Consider the following 20504-nt stretch of genomic DNA (forward strand, 5'->3'; position numbering starts at 1 on the left):
TATTTGGGGCAGCTGCACAGTTCTGTGGTGGGGGCTGGGATGTGCCCCAGCTCCTGTCCCCATGGCTCTCCCTTATCCAGAAGGGATATCCTCCAAACCCATCCACTCCCCTCTTTGTATCCTTTTTCTCCCCCTTAAACGTTGGTACGTGCAGAAAGCTCCATAGCTAGGAACGCTTTTCTAAGGAAAACACTAAAATCATCAAGTCAGCAGTGCTTAAACTGCTCTGACTGCCTCTTAAATAATCAATTCATTTTTAATTAGCTTACCACAAAAATTCCATTAAATTTAAATAAATAGACATGGCAGGAGTTCTCCAAGGCACAGCGGGCTCCATTTAAAGAATTCTCTTTGAGTTCGTTAGGTTGGTCTTTAATCAGTTTGTCGTCCAAGTCCTTGTGTGGCCCAAGCAGGCTCCTGGGCTGCTAATAAAGAGTAATGGAAGCTTCCAGGATTTCCCAGATGAATCCCAGCCATCTGGCCACCATGCAGGGGTTCAGTGCTGGAGCTGATGTCTCCTGGCAGGTAGTGGGGAGTGGGTCATTTTTGAAGCACCTGCCTGAATCAGGACATCTTTTCACTGATTTTGCTGAGTTTTACATCTGTAAAAAGAGAGGGAAGCAAGGAAGGGCAATGCCCTGTTTTCTGCTGGTTCAGTGAGCTGAACTGACCCCTGAGAGATGGGAGAATCCCTGAGAGCTGGGAGCCACTCTGTCCCCTTGGAAAGCTCTGGATTTTTGCTTTCTTGGGTGTCCTGGGGATCTATAAGAAATCTCAGGAGGGACCTCTGACCAGAGCATGCAGTGACAGGTCAGGGGAATGACTTCCAAGTGCCAGAGGGCAGGGTTAGATAGGATTTTGGGAAAGAATTCCTGAATTCCTCCATGTGAGGGTGATGAGGTGCTGGCACAGGGTGCCCAGAGCAGCTGTGGCTGCCCCTGGATCCCTGGCAGTGCCCAAGGCCAGGCTGGACAGGGCTGGGAGCAGCCTGGGACAGTGGGAGGTGTCCCTGCCATGGCAGGGGTAGGACTGGATGGCTTTAAGGCTCCTCCCAACCCAAAGCATTCCCTGATTCTCTGCCCACTCACCCTGTGCTCTCCTGCACCTCCTCTCTGCTCTGCACCAGCACACACCAAGTGCTGCCAGGGTTCCAGAGGCTGATGATTTTCCAGGGACTCCAGACCATGACCTGCAGCATTGGCCCTTCCAGAGAATCAAGAATCCAAGCTGGCAGCAGTTGAATTTTTCTAGTGTGGGGGTTTGTGGGGTAGAGGTTCCCATCTCCTCCCCAGGTGTGCTGGTCCTGCTGCATCCCCTGGCTGCAGCTCCTGGCCCCAGGCTGGCACAATTCAGAGCTGAAACTTTTTTTGCCACCACCAGATGAACCAGTTTGGATAGGGAGGAATGGGGAAGCTCCGCACAGCTCTGTGCACACAACTCTGCTCCTGTAGCACTGGAAAAGAGATTTTTCCCTGTCAGGAGTGTACGATGGGCAGCTGGTGCCCACAGGCAGCTGGCACAGCCCCTCCTGCCCTGATGCTCCCACATGCCAGCTCTGCTCCCACACAGAATGGGGGTCCTGACTGTGCAGGTCTGGGGGGCATTATGCACAAGAACACTTTGCACAAGCAGTGCTCTGACACTCAGTGCACACACTACGTGCAAAGGCACCTTTGGAGCTCATCCCACACTGGGGTTACCCCCCTTGGACCCTGGGGTCAGCTTCTATCATGTTCGTGTGTCCATTGACCCTCAGGCAGGGCCAGTGCTTGGCACAGGGGCTTGATGTGCACATCAGCTCCTCTGCTGTGAACCTGCCTTCCAGCAGCAGCTCCTCTTCAGTATTGACCCAATTTAGCTGACAATAACAAGCTGGATCACGAGGCAGGTGTTACTGCAGGCAACTTTGTTCCCGTCAGATGGAACATCCCAAGGGGAGCCAAGGTAGAGGCAGGGCAGGATGCTGGTGATCCATAGCCCCAGGGATGGAGTCAGCTCTGATGGCCGTGCACAACTTCCCTTTCCCTTGTGCAAAATGCCCCACCTGCAATTTTCCAAGCCTCACTTTAATTTCTTGGGGTCAATCCTGCATGGCACCAGGGAGTTCCCTTGCACAGGATGGAGCAACATCTGTCCTTTCCATCTGTCCTGCCAGCTCTCTGGGCCAAAGCTCTCCAGGGATGCTCTGGCTGCAGTTGCCACAACAACAGTGATGCAACAGTTTCCTTGCACCGGGAGTCCTGTTGATAGTGAGGACCTGGGGTGGGTGAGGCACCAAAGCTGTGCCGGTGCCAGTGCAGGTCCAGGCAGGATAAAGCCACTTGTGGTTGTCAGTGTCTCCCTTTTGCTCCCAGAACTGATCTCAAACTGGATCTGAGCCCAGTTTGGGAGCTTTTTCTCCCTAGGGAGACGTGGCTGACACTGCTGGGGCCTCCCTCACACCGTGATGGGAGCACTGCACATGAGGAGCCAGAGCCCCAGATTCAGCAAGGAACGAGAGGGACAAAACCAGGGGCACTGCCTGTGCCAGGCACAGCTGATGGCAGAAGAGTCACCTCCTGAGCCTCCCGGAGCAGCCCTGAATGCCAGGGGAGGTACCAGGAATGTTTTCACTGGAACACCGTGGCTCCCTCCCACCCAGCCCTTGGGAGTTCCCATCAACTCTGCTTTGCCAGGGGAAAACAAACCCAATTTGGTCCTTTTAGGCTCTGCTGGAGCTTGAATCGGCCGATGCTGCAGCGCTGGCTGTGTCTAACCCCACACTGCTAGAGAGCTTCTGGAGAGCCCTTGGTGCCATCCAGGGAGATTCTGTCCTGCTCTGGCCCCTGGCAGAAGGGACAGAGAGGCCAAACCATGTCCCATGGGTGGGCTGGGCTGTCCCTGCTGCTGCCTCCCACCTCTCTCGCTATTTTTTGCCCCCTTGTTTGGGGGCAGCCGGGGCTGGGGACATCCTGGCTCCATTTCACAGGCAGAGGGAGGCAGTGCCCAGCTTTCCCCTGGCTCCGGGCTCTTCCCAGCCTCCACCTTGCCGGCCCGGCCCTCTCCAGTGTGCCATCCTTTGGGACGGATTCCAAGCATTTTATCAGATATGGAATTTGTGAGCACGAGGCGGATGTTTAACCCTCAGGCTCCATCCCCGCTGCGTCCAGCCCCTATTTCAGCAGGGAATCTGCGGGGACAAAGGCTCTGGCTGGGTGGGGGCGAGGGGACCGTGCCAGCTGCCCGTGCAGCGGTGCCAGGGCCGAGTCACCCGCCCGGGACCCCGAGCGCCCGAAGGCAGCCGCGACACACGGAGCCTCCTGAATGGGTCCCTTGTCCCCGCAGCCCCGGCTGGCCGCGTGTCCCGCCCCGTGCCTGGCCCGCGGGGACACCGGCTGCCCCCGCGCCCCACCCCACAGCTCACCCGTCACCCACGCCCCGATGCGGGGGTGGGAACATATCTGGGTCACCCGTAATCTAAATGTCAGTGTTATGAATAAAAAGTTATCTATCTGTTTTAAGGTTGCAGGGTTAAAACAAATTGGACCAGTGCTAGCCTCATTGTTGAGAGTTCTTCTTCAATTACCTGTTACTGGTTGGTGATTAACCATTGTCCCCCTGATGCTTGTCAGAGATCCTGCAGGTACCAGGAGAATGGGAGTGGCATCAGAGCTAGTATGCAGATGAGAAATGCATTGCGCCCAGAATTTTGCAGTTTTCCTGGAAAACCCCTAAGAATTACGAGCCAACATAGAACTAAGTGACCTAAGTGACGTCTAAGGATGGCAACGTCATCCAGTACCTGCTTGGATCCTTTTTGCTTCTCACCCTAACCTCAAAAGATGTTGATTAAAGAGACGACCCGGGGTGTTGGACCAAAAAGGGGGAATCTGCTACTGTCCCGTGAGGACGGAATCCCCAGCTCTGCCTGCAGACCAGCGGACAAAGCTGCATCACCCTCCTCCTCCGTGCCACTCCTGGGAGCCCCGGCAGCTTGGGCGCGACCCGTCGGTTTCTCCCCACCGGAGCTGATTCTTTTTAATAAAGGCATTTAAAAGGAGAAAGATCTCCTGCCCATTTATTTCAGTCAGCGCCCACCACCTCCACCCCAATGCGGGGCACCCATCACCCCCAACCAGACCCCACAGACGCGTCACCCCAGCACCACACGCGGGGCACTGGGTGCCCGATGGGGAACCCACCGCCCCCGTCCAGCCACAGCTCACCCACCACCCAAACTCGGGGCGTCCATCGCCCCCTAAGGCGGCAGCCCTGCCCCCGACACGGGTCCCACGCGTGTCCCCCGGCCCCGCGGGTCCCGCCGTGTCCCCCCGGTTCTCCCGGGCCGCCGGCGCCACCTCGCGGGGACGAGCAGGGAGCGGCGAGCAGGGTCCGTGCCGGGGCCGGGCGGACACCCCGACACCGGCACCCCCATGGGGCAAAAACGGGCACCATTCACGGGGCAAATGGATGTGGGACCCCAATAGGGGCACCGCACCACGGGCACCCCGGTAAAGGCATTCCAACACAGGTACTCCAATATGGACACTGGGGCGTGGGGCACCCCAGTGTGGTTCACCCCAAAACTGGCGCCCCAAAATGGGCATCCTGTCGCGGACACCTTGGCATAGAGACTGCAACATGAGGCAGCCCAATACGGGCACCCCAAAATGGGCACCCCAAAATGGGCATCCTGTCATGGGCACCTTGGCATGGGGACTGCAATATGGGAGCACCCCAATATGGGCACCCCAAAATGGGCATCCTGTCGCAGACACCTTGGCATAGAGACTGCAACATGAGGCAGCCCAATACGGGCACCCCAAAATGGGCACCCCAACATGGGCATCCTGTCATGGACAGCTCTGCATGGGCACTGCAATATGGGAGCACCCCAATATGGGCACTGCAGAATGGGCACCCCAAAATGGGCATCCTGTCATGGACACCTTGGCATGGGGACTGCAGTATGGGAGCACCCCAATATGGGCATTCCAGAATGGGCACCCCAAAATGGGCATCTTGTCATGAACACCTCTGCATGGGCACTGCAATACGGGAGCACCCCAATATGGGCACCCCAAAACGGGCATCCTTTCATGGACAGCTCTGCATGGGAACTGCAATATAGGAGCACCCCAATATGGGCACTCCAGAATGGGCACCCCAAAACGGGCATCCTGTCACAGACACCTTGGCATGGGCACTGCAGTATGGGCCCAATTTGGGCTCTTCACTTTTGTCACCAGGAGGCAGGACACCCTGGCACTGTCACCCCATGCTGAGCCTCAAGGACAACCCTACATGGGACACCCCAAAAAGGGCATTCTGACACGGGCATCCCAGCAAAGACACGCCAGCACAGGTGTGCCAATATGGGCACCCAGGCATGGGGCACCCCAATGTAAGCACCCCAAAATGGGCATCCCAAAATGGGCATCTTGTCACAGACACCTCAGCCTGGGGACTGCAACATGGGACACTCAATATGGGCACCCCAAAACAGGCACCCCAGTAATGTCACCTGGGGACAGGGCACCCTGGCTCAGTCACCCCATCCTGAGTGCCCCATAAAGGACACCCCAAAAAGGGCAGCCTGGCATGGGATTCCTGGCAAGGACACTTCAACACAGGCACCCCAGTATGGGTACCCAGGCATGGGACACTCCAAAACAACACTCCAAAATGGATATCCTGTCATGGGAACCGTGGCTGGACCCTTGGAGGCTGAACAGCCCCAATTTCATGTCTCTTTCCTTGTGATTTACATAAAAACCACAATGAACATAACCAAGTACAACTACTTTAAACATCGTTGGGATGTGAAACCCACAGAGTGCTTTGAGTGCCAGGAATGGGGAGAAAGCTCTTGGAAGCACTGCCACGGGGGAAAACCAAAAAAGCAGCTCAGACTCAGCTCCATCGGGGATGTGATGGCCGGGATTGTGTTTGTGGGACTCAGCAGAGCTCTCCCAAGGCACAGCATTCCTTAGGGATACTCTCTGTCAGCGGCTGGAGGGGGAAAATTCCTTTCCTGGGAATGCTGCCCGTGTAACTGCAACAGGGAAAACAGGAGGTGGCGTAATTTATTTTTAAAAGTAATAAAAAATATCAGAGCTGCAAAAGCCAGCAAGGACAAAAGCTAGGAATTTTAAGATTTAGGTATCACCGATGGCAGCAGTTAGGTTTAAAGCAATGCTCTTAATTAAAGCTGATCATAAGGGGATTCCAAACCCTTCAGCATTCTCAGGAAGAAGAGTGAAAAAGTCAATTGTGTCCCAAATTCAATTTTTAAGGCTGAACTAAGGCTGCTTCAGGAGGAGAAATCCTTGGAAATTCAGTCGGGAGGGATCAAGTCTTGAGTCCAAATCCATCTGTAGATGTTCCCCACACCTCGGGGTGCTGTGTCTCCCAGCCTGGGCTTCCCTCCCTGGCAGTGTGAGGGTGTGACAACGTGACAGTGTGACAAAGTGACAGTGTGACAGTGGCCGAGCTCCGCTGCTGGGTTAAAACAAGGGATTTCCACAAGGTGACCAGAGGCCAGCCCGGTCAGAGGCAGGGGGACAGTGTGGGGACAGTGACAGCACAGGTGGGCACAGCCAGCCCTTCCCAGCCACAGCCTCCTCCTGGCAGCTGGGTGTTCTCCACACCGTGAGCACTCCAGCAAACACAACTCTTCCCTTTGACTTTTCCCTTAAAAAGGGAAACCTCCTGCCTAGGGGGTGATGTGTGCAGCTATTTCTGAACAAAACCAACACAACCCCCGAGCTGGGCTCCTCTCTCTGCCCTGGAGCCAACACAAACAGGCTGCAAAGCCCAGGCTGAAGGCAGAGAACAAAGGGAAAAACACTGGGAGCAAGAGAAATCCTTTTCCTTCCCCTGTTGTGCAGCAGCTCAGAATCCCAGGTGGATCTTGGCAAGGTCATGTCTCCTTTTTGTTTGCAAGCTCCTTTCTCTTTAGTTTCCTCCTTTCCCTGATGCTGGAATCCTGCTCTGGGGATGAAGATGGGGTGGGAAAGCAGCTCCTGTACATTTTGTTTTCCCTCTGCAGTTTCCTGTCACCACCCACCTGCAGTGGGGACACAGCACCCATGGGTGTTGGGCACGTGGAGAGAGGACAAGCTGTGGTCACAGGGGCACCAAACCACTGCCCACTCTGTGCCCACACGTGTGAGGACACTCACAAAGCTCCATGTCCACCTGGTTATCACCCATCACGTCACCTGTCACCTGCCACAGCCCTCCCACACCGACACTGGTCACCTGGGCCAGTGGTGATGGTGTTCAGTGGGCGCTCAGTGTGGCAGCCTGTGGAGCTTCATCCCCAATAAAGACACCGGCAAAATTTGGCTCCATTGGCTGTGCAGCCACTGCTGACCCCCACGGGCAGAGGGGAGAGGTGCAGCTCTGCCAGCCCCATCTGTGGGATCCCCATCCCTATGAAGGTACCCCTGAACCCACGGGGGGACTGTCAGCCCCAGAAAGGACCTGCAGACCCATGGAGGTGTCTCCATCCTTACAGAGAGTTCCCCAGCCCCAGGAGTTACCCCTGGTCCCATGAAGGAACTCTCAGCCTCAGAAAGAACCCGCAGGCTCACAATGGGGCCCCCATCCCCATGGAGGGACCCCCATCCCCATGGAGGGATCCCCATCCCCATGAAGGGATCCCCATCCCCAATGACGGCTCCCCATCCCCACGGAGGGATCCCGTGCCTATGAAGGACCCTCCTCCCCATGGAAGGACCCCAATCCCCATGAAGGACCCCCAGCCCCACGGGAGGACCCCCATCCCCACAGGAAGACCCTCATCGCCGTGGAAGGACCCACAGCCTCCTGGGAGGACCCCCACCCCCATGGAGGGATCCCGTGCCTATGAAGGACCCTCATCCCCATGGAGGGACCCCAATCCCCATGAAGGACCCCCATCCCCACGGGAGGACCCCCATCCCCAATGATGGGCCTCCATCCCCACAGAGGGATCCCGTCCCCACAGGAGGACCCCATCCCCGTGGAAGGACCCGCAGCCTCACGGGGGTGGCCTCATCCCCATGAAGGACCCCCATCCCCAGGAATGACCCCCATCCCCATGAAGGACCCCCATCCCCATGAATGACCCCCATTCCCACGGAGAGACCCCCATCCCCACAGGAAGACCCTCATCGCCGTGGAAGGACCCACAGCCTCACGGGAGGACCCCCATCCCCATGGAGAGACCCCCATTCCCACGGAAGGTCCCCTGTCCCTGTCCCCACGCGCGTCCCCGCCGCGCGCGCCCGCGCTGCCACGTGGGAGCGCCAAGCGGGGGGCGTGGCCAGGAGGGGGCGTGGTCAACTCGGGGGCGTGGCCAGCGCTGGGACAGTGACAGCAGCGGCAGCAGCGGCGCGGCTGTGGCGGGCCGCGGGGGGGGGAGATAAACCCCAGAATAGTTCCAGTTTGAGTGACCACAGCGGGCCATCAGCTCCCACCTTCCTGCTCCGGCAGGGCCATCCCAGAGCGCAGGATTGTGCCCAGATGGTTCTGGAATGTCCCCAGTGAGGGAGACCCCGCGCTTTCACCGGGCAGCAGTGCTTGGTCACCTGCGCAGCAAAGTTCTGCCTCACGTCCAGGTGGAAGTTCCTGGGCATCGGTTCCTGCTGTTGCTCTGGTGCCACTGCTGGCCCCACGGGGCAGAGGCTGGGCCCGGCTCTGAGCCTCCCTGCAGGCACACGGCGCTGAGGGCCCCTCTCACCTGGCTCTGCTCGGGAGGCTCAGCAGCCCCAGCCCTTCCTCGTACGAGAGGGGCTCCAGTCCCTTCATCATGTCCACGTCTCGCTGATCCCGAGGAGCCCAGAGCTGGACACAGCACTCCAGCTGAGCCCCAGCAGCGCTGAGGAAGGAGCAGGAGCAGCTGCCATGTCCTGCCACCGGTGCTCCTCCTAACACAGCCCGGGATCCCACTGGCCTCTTGGCCGCTAGTTCAGGCCTAGCAGCTCATTAACCACTCAGCGTTTGCTCCAAGCGCTTCCAGGGTTGGGGTTTTCTGCGTTTGCCGCTGTGTGTTGTTTCCATCCCATGGGATGAGAGGAGCAGGACCCCCCTCCCGGGCCTGCATCCTCCTGAGGGGGACAGTGGGCGGGGCTGGGGAAGAGTGGGCGGGGCCGGCTCGCGTTAGTGGGCGTGGCTTTGCTGAAGGGGTGGGGCGGGACGGGCTCAGGGCGTGATCAGACGCCTCGAGGGGCGTGGTCTGAATTGGGTAGGCGGGGCCGGAGAGCGGCAGAGAGACGGGTAAAAGGCGTGGTCAGAGAGGGAGGGGGCGTGTCTGGAGAGCAAAGAGGCGGGCAGACAGGGCAGGGGCGTGGCAGGGGGCGTATCCAGCCATTTGGAGGCGTTACCAATGTGACTGGGGCGTGGCTGGAGACCGGCGGGGCGGGGGCGCCAAGGCCGTTCCGGGGGCGTGGCCAGACGGAGGCGCGGCCCGGACGGAGTGGGTGGGGCTGGAGAGCAGCACAGCGGACGGTGTTGGCCTGGGGGCGTGGTCCGCCGGTCGGGGCGTGGCCATGCGGGGGGCGTGGCCGAGCCCTCAGCTGACCGGCCGCCATTTTGTCGGTGCCGGATCCCCAGCGCCGCCTGGAGCTGTGCCCGCGGCCGGGGTCGCCTGTGCTCGCCCGTCCGCCAGGGCAGCTCCGCCCGTGCCCTCCCGCTCCCCTCGGCATGTGAGCGCCCCGGCACCGCTGCTCTCACCCGGCTCGAGCGGCAGCAGCACCGCGGCGGCCCCCCCGGCCGGGCCCGGCCCCTCAGCCCGGCGCAGGCCCCGCCGCCGCCGCCATGGCGCTGAAGATGGTGAAGGGCAGCATCGACCGTATGTTTGACAAGAACCTGCAGGACCTGGTGCGCGGCATCCGCAATCACAAGGAGGATGAGGTGAGGGGACCCTTCCCCGCGCTGCGGCCCGGGGATGTCGCCGCTGGCCGCTGGGGCCGGGTCTGGGAAGGGAATGTTGCTTTGGGAAGGGGGAAGCGGGAGTCAGAACGAGGAAGGTGACGCTGGGGTGTGGGGCAGGAGGGACAGGCTGGGTGAGAGCAGGACAGCTAATGAGGGAGGGTCATGCTTGGTGCTCACCTTTCCGTTCAGTGTGCTGTGCTGTTGAGATCTGTGATAGACATGCAGACATGTATATACACACGCAAATGTATACATTATTATAGAGAAATAATATAGAGGAATTCCTTCCTCTCCAGCCCTACAGTCACGTGCTGTAGTCAGCTATGTATTCTTCACCCTGAAGCTGTTGTGCAGGAGAAGTAAGCTCCTAATTCAGCTTTCAGACCATTCATGTTTAGGCTCTCCTGACTGAAATGTCCTTCTCTCAGAGCTTTTCTAGGCAGCAGTCAGTTCTCCGTGTCGGCCTGTTATCCACTCTTGTGTGAGAAGCACGTGATCAGGAAATTAGTATAGGTGAAATAATTAGTCATCAAGAACGTGTTATGTGAGACTCCACAGTGAAGTGTCACATGGTAATTGAGAAGTAACGGGCCCCAATGTCATTTATGTTCATCTTCAAGTAACTCGTGAAACCTGGGGAGCTTTCTTAATGTTGATCTGACAGCTGGGCTCTGCTGGTGTGGTGGGGGGTGGCTGTGGAGTCAGTACCAGCTATCAAAAGCTGAAAAGTTGTAAACATGTAACTAAATGAAGAACTTTACTGGGAAAACTGATCTTCCTTGCTGCTCCTATTGAACTGAAACAGAAAATACAACTTCTGAAATCTCTGTGCCCAGGGCAAGGGGTTGTTTGGTAGTGAGCATACCTGGAAAATTTCTGGTTTTAACAGAATATGCTGAGTTGTAAGGAACCCACCAGGATGATTGAATCCAGTTTATTTCAGCATATGTTAAATTTGTGATATTGGTTTGGTGACAGAGGAAGGCAGGGCTTCTGTGCAGTGCCCTGAAAAATGTGGGAAACATCCTGAAGTGGCAACAGCAAATTTGTATGGAATTTATGAGCCTAGTGTGTTCTGCCAGAGCAGGACCTGGTGAGCAGTATTCTTACGGAGCTCCTCCAATGTGGTGTGCTGCTTTTAGTAAATCTGCTTTATTCCTTTGTGCATAGGACAGAGAGTGTTTCATCAGCTGTCAAAGCCCTGAGGATCCTCCTGGTGAAGGTCCAGGCCTTTGTGGCACCAGTTCTTTGAGAAGAATGGAATGGTTTTTCTAAAATAAATTTGTGACAAACAGCTTCATAAAGAGAATTGCGAGCCACACCGAGCTTGTGCTCAGTCTGTGACAGAAATGGCTAAAATGTGTTGGCTTTGGTGCCCTTTGGAGTTAGGGAAAAACAGTCCTGGCTATGTGTACTTGTAGGAAGCTGTTACTGGGGTGTGTGCACACTCTGGGATTCAGTGAGCTCAGAGCAATAGGTTGTCTCAGAACAGCTGGGCTGCACCATGATGGGATTTTAAACTCTTCAGTTTGGAGTACGAAAGGTGAGATTCTGAGACGGATAACAGTAGGGATAATAGCATCACAAGCACAGTAAAAATTAAAGCCCATACCAGGATGTGTTCAGCTGATTAAGACATTGCCCTGGTAAAACCTGTGTGTTTGGGAATCCTTCAAACATTTATCTTAATTCCAGAGAGTAGCTGCAAGTCCAGGAAAGGACTGTGCCTTTTCCTGGCTCGGCTGGAGAGAGCTGTAAACCTGCTGTTGAGCTTTTGGGTGTGGATTCAGTGCTTTCCAGGCAGTGGCCAGGGACATTGGCTAATTTTCAGGTGATGTTACAAAATCAGAATGCTGATTTAGAGGAACTAGCTGTAGAAATTCTTCCTCTTTTCCCTACAGTGTTTCCATTGTTCATTGTATCTGTTAAATGTTGTTCCAGTGCTGTAGTTCAACCAGCATTTGTGTGTCTCAAGATAAGTGTCTAAGCCTAAGACAGGCACTCTATCTTGTTCAGAAAAGCAAATTTGTTTAAAACAAACAGTGTGCTTTAGTGGGGAGGATATTGGCCATTGGTCTTGGCTCAACAGGAGTTTCTCCAGGAAGAGTTGTCTCTGGAAAGGAGCTGCTGTGGTTGTTAAATAGCAATGACATGAAGAGAAATGAAGGCAAGATTGTTGTTTTGACTTCTGATTTACTTGTGCTTTTAGCAGTAGGTTAGTTTATTTACATGTCCTGGGTTTTATGTTTTGGAATTTAATCACATGGAAAAATCTGCTATCACTTATTCCCTCATCTCACTGGGCAGTCTCTCCTGTAGATCTGAGATGGAAAGTTTTATTCCTTATTACTTTTTACTTTTACAGGTACCACATGAGCATATCTGGTGTTTCACAGCCCATCGAGGCTCTAGGAGTGCTTGACACCCCGGTTCACAGTGGGTTTCTCAGTGCAGTTCTTCGACAGCTCCACTTGCTTGGTGGGTTTCTGTTCTTCCTATGTTGCTGTGGCCCTAAGTCTCACACCTCAAGGTGTGTCCAGAAGTCAGAGCAGGCCACATCTCTTCACTGATGATCTTTGTGTGTTCCTCAGCTCATTAGAGGAGCTGAGAGTGCTGGAGGCTGCCTGGCCCTCGAGCTCACAGCCTCTGCAGTGTGTTAATTCCCTGTCAGAGGCATTTCCATTGTGTGACCCATTTATTCTGAGTTTAAAACACTGAAACTGAAGGGATGGACTCCCCCAAGGATGCGAGGTAGGAGAGAGGAGGTGGTTACCACAGCCACTGCTCTGTGCAGGCTCAGTGTCCATTTCCTGTGTTCTGGGGCTGCTGGAGCTGCCTGGTCCTGCGGGGTGAGTGCTGTGTGCCAGGAGTGAGGTGGCAGAGCAGCATTAGCTCCCTCCCAGCTCTGACACGTTGTGTTTACTTTCCAACAGATACTTTCGTTCCTGTGGTGTTTCCCAGTGCCAGTTCAAAGCCAGATTTGATCCTACTGCGTTTTCCTGACTTTTCACTTCCAGTACCTCATTCTTTCCCTTTCATTTGGAAAAGGGATGCTTTTGCTAATGGAAGTGGTGCTTTTCAGCAGCTATTAGCTGGTTTTGTATGCCGTGGAGTAACTTCTCCTACTTTGTGCCTACTGCCTCGGGATCTGCTCCACAGCATGCTCAGGAGAGGAGTGCCTTGTACCACAGGCTGGTAAAATATACTGGATTTTTGCCAAGATAGTCCAAACTGATAAATTATATCTGTTCTCCTAAATGTGCAATAAGGGACAGGATATTTCTTTGATGCTGTTTGGCCCTTGCACAGTGTTTTTCATTCACAGTTAAAAGTTTGTTTTTCCCAACAAGGAAGCTCCTGTCAGATGCTGATGTGAGATGTTCCTTTAGAAAACTGAAATGATCAAGTAACAGAAACAGGTATTAATGAGTGTGCTTAGGCTCATTCAGACAGTAGCCCTGTATTTCAGGTGTCTTTGATTTACTGCAGGACACTTAAGGAGAGAGAAGGGATTTTAAAAAGTCCTGTACTAAATATCTGCACCTCTCTTATAACGTGAGAAGATTGTCCCCCTCTTTTCTCAGAGACTGCTGTGTGTGCCTTCATGTTTTTGGTAATTGATGCTTTCAGGAAAAATCATATTGAAAAATTCACATTTTCCTGTCTCTGGTGTAGGGTGATAGGAATCTCGTTGCTGGTTTGTCCCCTAAACTGTTTTGGAAGAGTGAAAGGAGCAATCAGTGCCGCTGGCTGGGAAAAAACTTAACTTCAGTTACTAATATAATGCTAAATGGGAGGAGTCTTGTGTGTCATGCTGTGAAATGTGTGGCTTACTGTCAGCCCAGGCTTTCCAACCTGCCAGTGGCTTCTTGCTGCTTACTGAGTGTTACCTGAGGACAGGGCATTTGTATTGTTAAAAAGCTTTTTCCCTCTAAATAAAGGGCTGCTGTGTTCTACTGCTGATTTCCAGCTTCTTCTGACACATTTTCAGATGAAACGACGATGTGGAGAGTTTTGAGGAACTCTTTTCACATCACAAAACTCTTCTGGGCTCAGCCTGTCCTCAGTGAGGCTGAAGGCCTCCTCATGCTGTGCCTTCTGGTGGCCTGGCCTCAACCACTGGTGCAGTATTAGTATTTGGTGGTAAAGGATGTGGGATGGAACATAATCAGGGAATTTTGAGGAATGCTAAACAGCTTGTTGGTGCCTGACAGAACAGACCGACTGCTGGGCAGTGCAGTTCATTGATGACAGACAGCTCTTTCAGGCTCTGCTGCTCCATCAGTTACTGTGTGTCATATACGTGTTGGGATCTTTGAAGGCAGCTCATTATTCCACCCACTTCCAAGTGGATCTAGAGTTGCTATTGTTAATTCTTCCCGCGTGTGAATCACTGCAAAAGACAGAAGCAGAAACAATACACAAAGAGGGTTGGATAAGGACCTCACACCACTTGGTGAGAAACCAGTGTGGGACTGGCCTGTAAGGCCCAGTGTCACTGTCCTGCCTTACCTGCTGTGTCATGGACACCAAGGGGCTGGAGCGTGGCACATGAGCCAAGATTTGGGCTTGTTCTCCTGTGATTAGAGGCGGGAGCAGCTGAGGCTTTGCATTAGTGCTGCCTTTCATTAGCTTCTTGCTTTCTCCTGTATTAAATATTACTTAATTGACTGTGGCATAAGTGGGGATAATAGCTTTGCTCCCAGTCCTGATCATTTTATAGCTGCCTCTGCTGAGGGTTTGAAATGCTGCAGACAGATCTGTGCTGGCACATGTGGAAGTAAATATTGTGCCCAGGCAGCTCCAGGGCAGAGGAAGAGCTGTGCTACCTAAGAAATGGAGTGACCATCCACTGTTCCTTTGGTGAAGCCAGGGGAAAAACAGCCAGAGAAATCAAAGTAAAATATGGATACAGATTACATTTCTGCACTGTGATCAACTGCAAAGAGTTGCTTATTTGGCGCTTTTTGCGGCAGATCTTTGTCCTGGTGCTGAGTGCAGAAAATGGGTTTTTTTGTGGTTTCTTTCCATCAGTGTCCATGAAAGTGACTGAAAACCTCTTCCTCCACAGTGTGAGTTAGTGGTGGCATTTGTGTACAGCACCTTTAGGTTTTTCACTTGGGAGTGTTCTTGGGAGTACATCCTGTTCCTGGTGCCCCGTGAAGGTCAATGTTACATGACAGACACCAGAAAGAACCAAGTCATGGGACCACTTACAAGGAAGCATTTGTGTTCATTGGGTTATTAAAAACTGCTGATCATTCACACTGAGGAATTGAAACGCTTCGTTATCTAAGGGGGAGTCTGCTAAAATCCAGGTGTCAGGAAGCATAAGAATATCTGAATAGGGTAAAAGTTGCAGAAAATAACACTGGTGGTGGCAGTTTTAGTAGTTCAGTAAGGTGATTGAGTGGATTTTTTAAAATAAGAAGCAAACGTTGAAAGTAACTGAAATAAGTGAGCCCTGTTGAATCCTGAGTGGAACAGGGTATTAGAAGTGTTTGGTTCCTGCCAGCCCCTCCTCAGTCACTGCCCAGCAGGCTGACCAGTCAGTTTGTAAACCTCATAGTTGAGTGCTGTTTTTTGTATTAGCTCTTTTATTGTTATTTCCATGATGACCTAGGTGTTCAAACCTGACAACTTCTGCTGAGAAATCCCCGTGTTGGAAGCTGTATAAATGGAGGGAGGTGTCAGTGTGGGAATGTTGAAACTTTCTTCTGGTTGACTCAATCTATGGCAAAGTGTATAAAATATATTGCTCCAAATGGATCACTGTGTTAATCAGCTTCAACCTTGAGAGTGGATGTTTGTTTAGTGTGAGTGGTGTGATTGTACAGCAGGGAGGAGGTGAACAAACTTACTTTAGTTACACAAATATTTGTACTGAATTTAAGAAGTCAGGAATGGCCATGAACCATCTTTTTCTTTGTCCTCCTTACCTTTCCATAACTTCACAGTATTCACAGCTGTGCATGAATCAGTGTTAGAGCTTTGTAGTACTTTCAGTGTTACATTTTTATTTGGTATTAATACGTCATTAGGCATCTTTTTTTGGTTTCTCCCTGAACTACTTCAGTCATCTGAGTCTCAGCAACAATAGCTACTTTAGTTTCCCTGGAGGAAGTGACTGCTTCCTATGCATCCAGCAAAGCACGTGCTTTGCTGAAGCCTGCCTTTATCAGAGCCTGAAACTGCACAGAGATGTCTGGAACAAGCAAGTTGGAAAATCTACTGTAAAAACACTTGCATAGCTTTTTACATAGTAATGTAAAAATAAAACTTGGGTACATCTTGTATTTGCAAGGATGAGAACTTTTATCTGACACATCTCTCCAGGCTCGGATATGGCTTAGACAGCACAAACCCCTGAGGATTGTTTAATTGCTGTGCAATTAAATTAACAAATACTGTGATCAGACTGGAGATGTGCTTATATTAAGTGACTGATCAGACTGGAGATAATTAAGGGACATCTCTAGACCCTTGCTGCTGCTGCCTCTTAGTGACTTACCGGTGTTTGGGGCTTGCTGTTTGCCACTTTCCTGATTCCTTAGGTGCCAGCAGTGATCCTGGCCTTGCCCACCTGGGAGGGGGCCAGGTTGGCTCATGTGAAATCCCAAATTGTCTTTGGGTAAACCACCAAAGAGGAGCTGTCCATGGGAGACTGCCAGAACACCCCAGTGCTTGGAGGGGGGCTGCAGGTGCTTGGAGTCACTTTGGACAAGCAGCTGCAACTCTACAGCTGTTTCTTTCCTGCAACCCAGTCTTTGTGTTACAAACCTGTTCAGAAGATCCCGTGTGTTTTTTGGCCATGCCTTAAGGGGCTGTAGTGGTTGGTCTGGGGTTGGATATCTGCCCTGAAATTGGTGCACAGTACTTGCATAGATAGCATTTCTCTTTTTTAGAATGAGGTCCAAAGGTTTTAATTGGCTTAGTCACTTTAGGATGGATGTGTGCATGCATTATTCCAGATTTCAGTTGGTGTGTGTAACTTCAGCAAACATTAACAGAAGGAAAAACTGTAAACCTACTTTTTGCATTCCTTCCTCTGTGTTGCTTGGCCAAGGAGTCTTGTGACCTCACTGTGCTTGTACCAGACAAGGGGGCAGTGGGTAATGCATCATGTTTCTAATAAATAATATAAAAGTCTGCTGCAAATGAACCAGCAGAACCTCGTGCCTCTGGTGTTGTCACTCAGAACATTGGGCTGGGATCTTAAGCCTTCCTCAGGATGAGCCAGTAAATCCCTGGAAAGCTGGGTACCAAGGACTAAACTGAGGCATGTTAAAACATGTACAGCAATGCTGTTCATCAACAGCTGAGTGACAGATAAGCTTGGCTTTCTGAAAATGCCTTTCAGTTTCCTGAGCCCTTTGTTGCAGCTGAGTGCCCTCTGAGCTGCTGGATGTGTAAACCCATCAAGATGAACATTGTGCAGCTTCCCACTCAGTGCTGATCCTCTCAGCTGCTTTGCCATGGTTTTGGTGAAGTTACTTGTGAGGAGCATGTGTGAGAGCACATGCCTTGGAATTCCTTCTATCCAGCCATGGAGTAGCTTTAACAAAAGATCCTGTTATTTATCTCAAATAGCTTTTTCTACAGTAGTTAAATAATACGGTATTTTTATGGAAATCAATATGTTGATCTCTAATGCTGAGTCCAAGTCAGTAGAAAGCAGCACATTTTGCTCTTCAGTGCCCTTGGCTGTTACTTCAGTTGATTCATTCAGTACTGTCATGGTACAACGTGTCCAGGTACTGCAAAAGCCAGAGGTGTTCTCTGACTGGTTCAGTGCTGTTTGACATCAAGTGCTGCTTTTGGGGGTTTGAGAGAATCCTGGCAGGTGATAAATATTTCTTCCCAGCCTTCTTTCTGAGGCAGCTGATCTGTGCTGTGAATGGGATCTGCTGCCTGAAGCACGAGCAGATCTGAAAGTTCCTTCACCTCCACAAGGTGTTTTGGGGTGTGAGTGCCTTTGGTGTTGAGCATCGTGGTCGTGTTAGGAAGTTGCAGCAGTGGGCATCTTCCTCTCATGTGAGAGCATCATGTGCTTGTGCTCAGCATGATCTCACGGAGTTCATCTCAAAGTCCAAAATTGATAAATCCTATACTGGTTAGAGCAGAATAAATGTTATATTTTGTGCTTATTTATTTTTATGTTCTAAGTATTCCAAACATTTGTTTTACCATGGTGTAGTTCAGACATATCAGAAAATGTCTTGCTTCTTGCGGCATTCACTGTTAATAATTCTTTCCTTAAAACACTGTATTTAACCCTGGAAGTGCAAGAGAAATAACAACTAATGTTCACTGACATTTTGCTCTTTCATGTAGATGGAAGCACTTGGATGTTGCAGTGACAGGTTGAATGTCAAATCAAATGCATTTGGTTTGCTGGACTGCAACCTGAAGTGGTAGGAATGTGAGTTTGCTTTCTCTTGAGTTTAGAAGGTGGTTTATGGCTGAGATGAAAATACAGCTTCTTAAAGACTACTGGAAATGAGTAATTTATGTGATTGAATTTAATGTAAAGGTTCTGCAGTGATCTCCATCCCAATTATTGGTGTGTTCCTGTCAGGTAATGACAGAGTACAGCATGGAGAGTCACATTTCTTAGGAATGTAATTGTTGTACAGATTAGTGACTTTTTTAACTTCACATACTGCTTGCCTGAGAAAGATAAGTCTTTTGTGAGCATCTCTGAAATTGTCAGCAAACACCAAGTTCTGTCTTGGCTTGGAATAAAGCTTTAGTGTTTTTCAAAGTTAAGTCAAAAAACATGGCTGGAAAATGAAAAATCCTATAAAATGGCATTTTTGGCTTCTTACCATGACCCACTCTCCCCTTCCTCCTTCCATTTCAAGAGACTGTCTTTGATTCATGATTCCTTCTTTCTTATTTTAGCCACTCACAGTCATTTAAATGCACATATTTTCTAGGTGAGATCTTTGAATTCTTGAGGAATTCGGGCTTGTTTTAAAAAACAGCTCGCGTAGTTTGTTAATGGATATAAAATATTCCATGGTCTCGTTGCTGGCATACTTTGAGAGCTGCATTTGTGACTGTGCTGCTCTCACAGCTCTGTTGGGTATTCTCTGCTCACGGCTGCAGGCTGCACTTGGGTTTGAGCTGGGCTGCTCCGGGCGTGTTCCTGTAACGCTCCTTGGGAGAGAGAGCAATTACCAGAGTGGTTGCTATAGCATTTCATTAAGGAGCCTTTCCACCGAGGCAGGCAAGGCTCCTTTCCCACTTGGCAGCCTAGCAGGAATAAAAGAGAGCCTGAGCTCCTTGCCTGCTGCCCTCAGAGCCTTCAGCTCTGCTACTGGCAGGCAGCTCTGCCCCTGCTCCCCCCCTGGTTCCTGTGCCTCATGGGCTGCCTGAGCATTGCCTGGCCCCCTCAGAGCCACCTGGCTGGGCACTTCCACAGCTCTGGAAATGTTGGGGCTTACAAATGCTCCTCAGTCAGCTGGCCAGGATGTGAGCATCAGCACAAAACTGCAAATTGTACTGCCACAGAATTAGTAAGGAATTAATAGCTAAGAAATATATTGGTATTGTAATGAATACTGGGAGCATAAATGAACTCTGGGCACTGCTGAGGCCCCGTCTTGAATCCTGGGGTCAGGTTTGGGCCCCTCATGATAAGAAAGACAGTGGAGGGCTGGAGTGTGTCCAGAGCAGGGACTGGAGCACAAGGGTGATGAGGGGCAGCTGAGAGAGCTGGGGGGTCTCAGCCTGGAGAAAAGGAGGCTCAGGTGGGACTTTGTGGCTCTGCACAACTCCTGACAGGAGGGGACAGCCAGGGGGGTTGGGCTCCGAGGGAACAAAGGGACAGGACAGGAGGAAACTGCTTCAAGCTGTACCAGGTGAGGTTGAGATTGGATATTAGGAAAAATTGCTTCATAGGAGGGGTGGTCAGGCATTGGAAGGGGCTGCCCAGGGGCAGTGGTGAAGTCACCATCCCTGGAAGTGTTCAAAAAAATGTGTGGATGTGGCATTTGGGGTATGTTTTAGTGGTGAGCATGGCAGTGCTGGATTAACAACTGTTGAACTTGTTGATCCTAGAGGGCTTTTCCAACCTCAATGATTCTGTGATTCATGGGACCTCAAAAGCATTTAAGGAAAAATGGAGCTACTTCTATCCTGGGGAATATTTGGTTTTAATTACCACACTAGGAAATTCCTGTATTAGAAGGGTTTATGCAAAGACATAATCGGTGCTGGGCAAGATAACATTTACATACTGACACAGCAAAAAAATATGGATAAGGGTTTTTTTCTTCCAAATATTTAGGCCTTGCTGAGTGACTAGAATTCTTTTCATTGCATCAAGTGGTTGTTGTCCCTTTTGCTGTGTGGTGTGACCCCACTGAGCAGCTGTGGGCTGCAGTGGGGCTGTGGGTGTGGGTCAGTGGAAGTGCTTTGGTGCAGGTCCTGGCCGGCGCTGTGCCCAGGTCAGGGTTGCACAGCCAGAGCCTCGCTGAGGATCTGCTCCCCCCGCAGGTTCCCTCCCAGGTCTGTGGGTGTGAAATGAGGCAGCAGATCCAGCCGGGTGTGGTGCTTGGCTTTCAGATTGAGGAGGGAGGCTGAATAGATCAGTTTTC

The 20504-nt window shown here is 51.8% G+C and overlaps 1 protein-coding gene and 1 long non-coding RNA gene across 2 annotated transcripts in view; one reads left to right on the forward strand and one right to left on the reverse strand.

Moving 5' to 3' along the window:
* Positions 1-237: 237 nt before the first annotated feature.
* LOC135284896 (uncharacterized) lies at positions 238-2613 on the reverse strand. The gene is made up of 2 exons (XR_010349998.1): positions 1089-2613; positions 238-602 (listed from the first exon to the last, which is right to left on the reverse strand). It is a non-coding gene; the product is annotated as an uncharacterized LOC135284896 (long non-coding RNA).
* A 6926-nt stretch (positions 2614-9539) lies between these two features.
* The window catches only part of AP3D1 (adaptor related protein complex 3 subunit delta 1), a 42809-nt gene continuing 31844 nt past the window's right edge, over positions 9540-20504 (forward strand). Inside the window, exon 1 of the mRNA XM_064396589.1 lies at positions 9540-9879. Coding sequence (XP_064252659.1) covers positions 9784-9879 — 96 coding nt within the window. The 5' untranslated portion in view covers positions 9540-9783. The remainder of the gene's footprint in view (positions 9880-20504) is intronic.

Source organism: Passer domesticus, chromosome 21 (genome assembly GCF_036417665.1).
Source record: "Passer domesticus isolate bPasDom1 chromosome 21, bPasDom1.hap1, whole genome shotgun sequence".
In the NCBI taxonomy this organism is placed as follows: Eukaryota; Metazoa; Chordata; class Aves; order Passeriformes; family Passeridae; genus Passer; species Passer domesticus.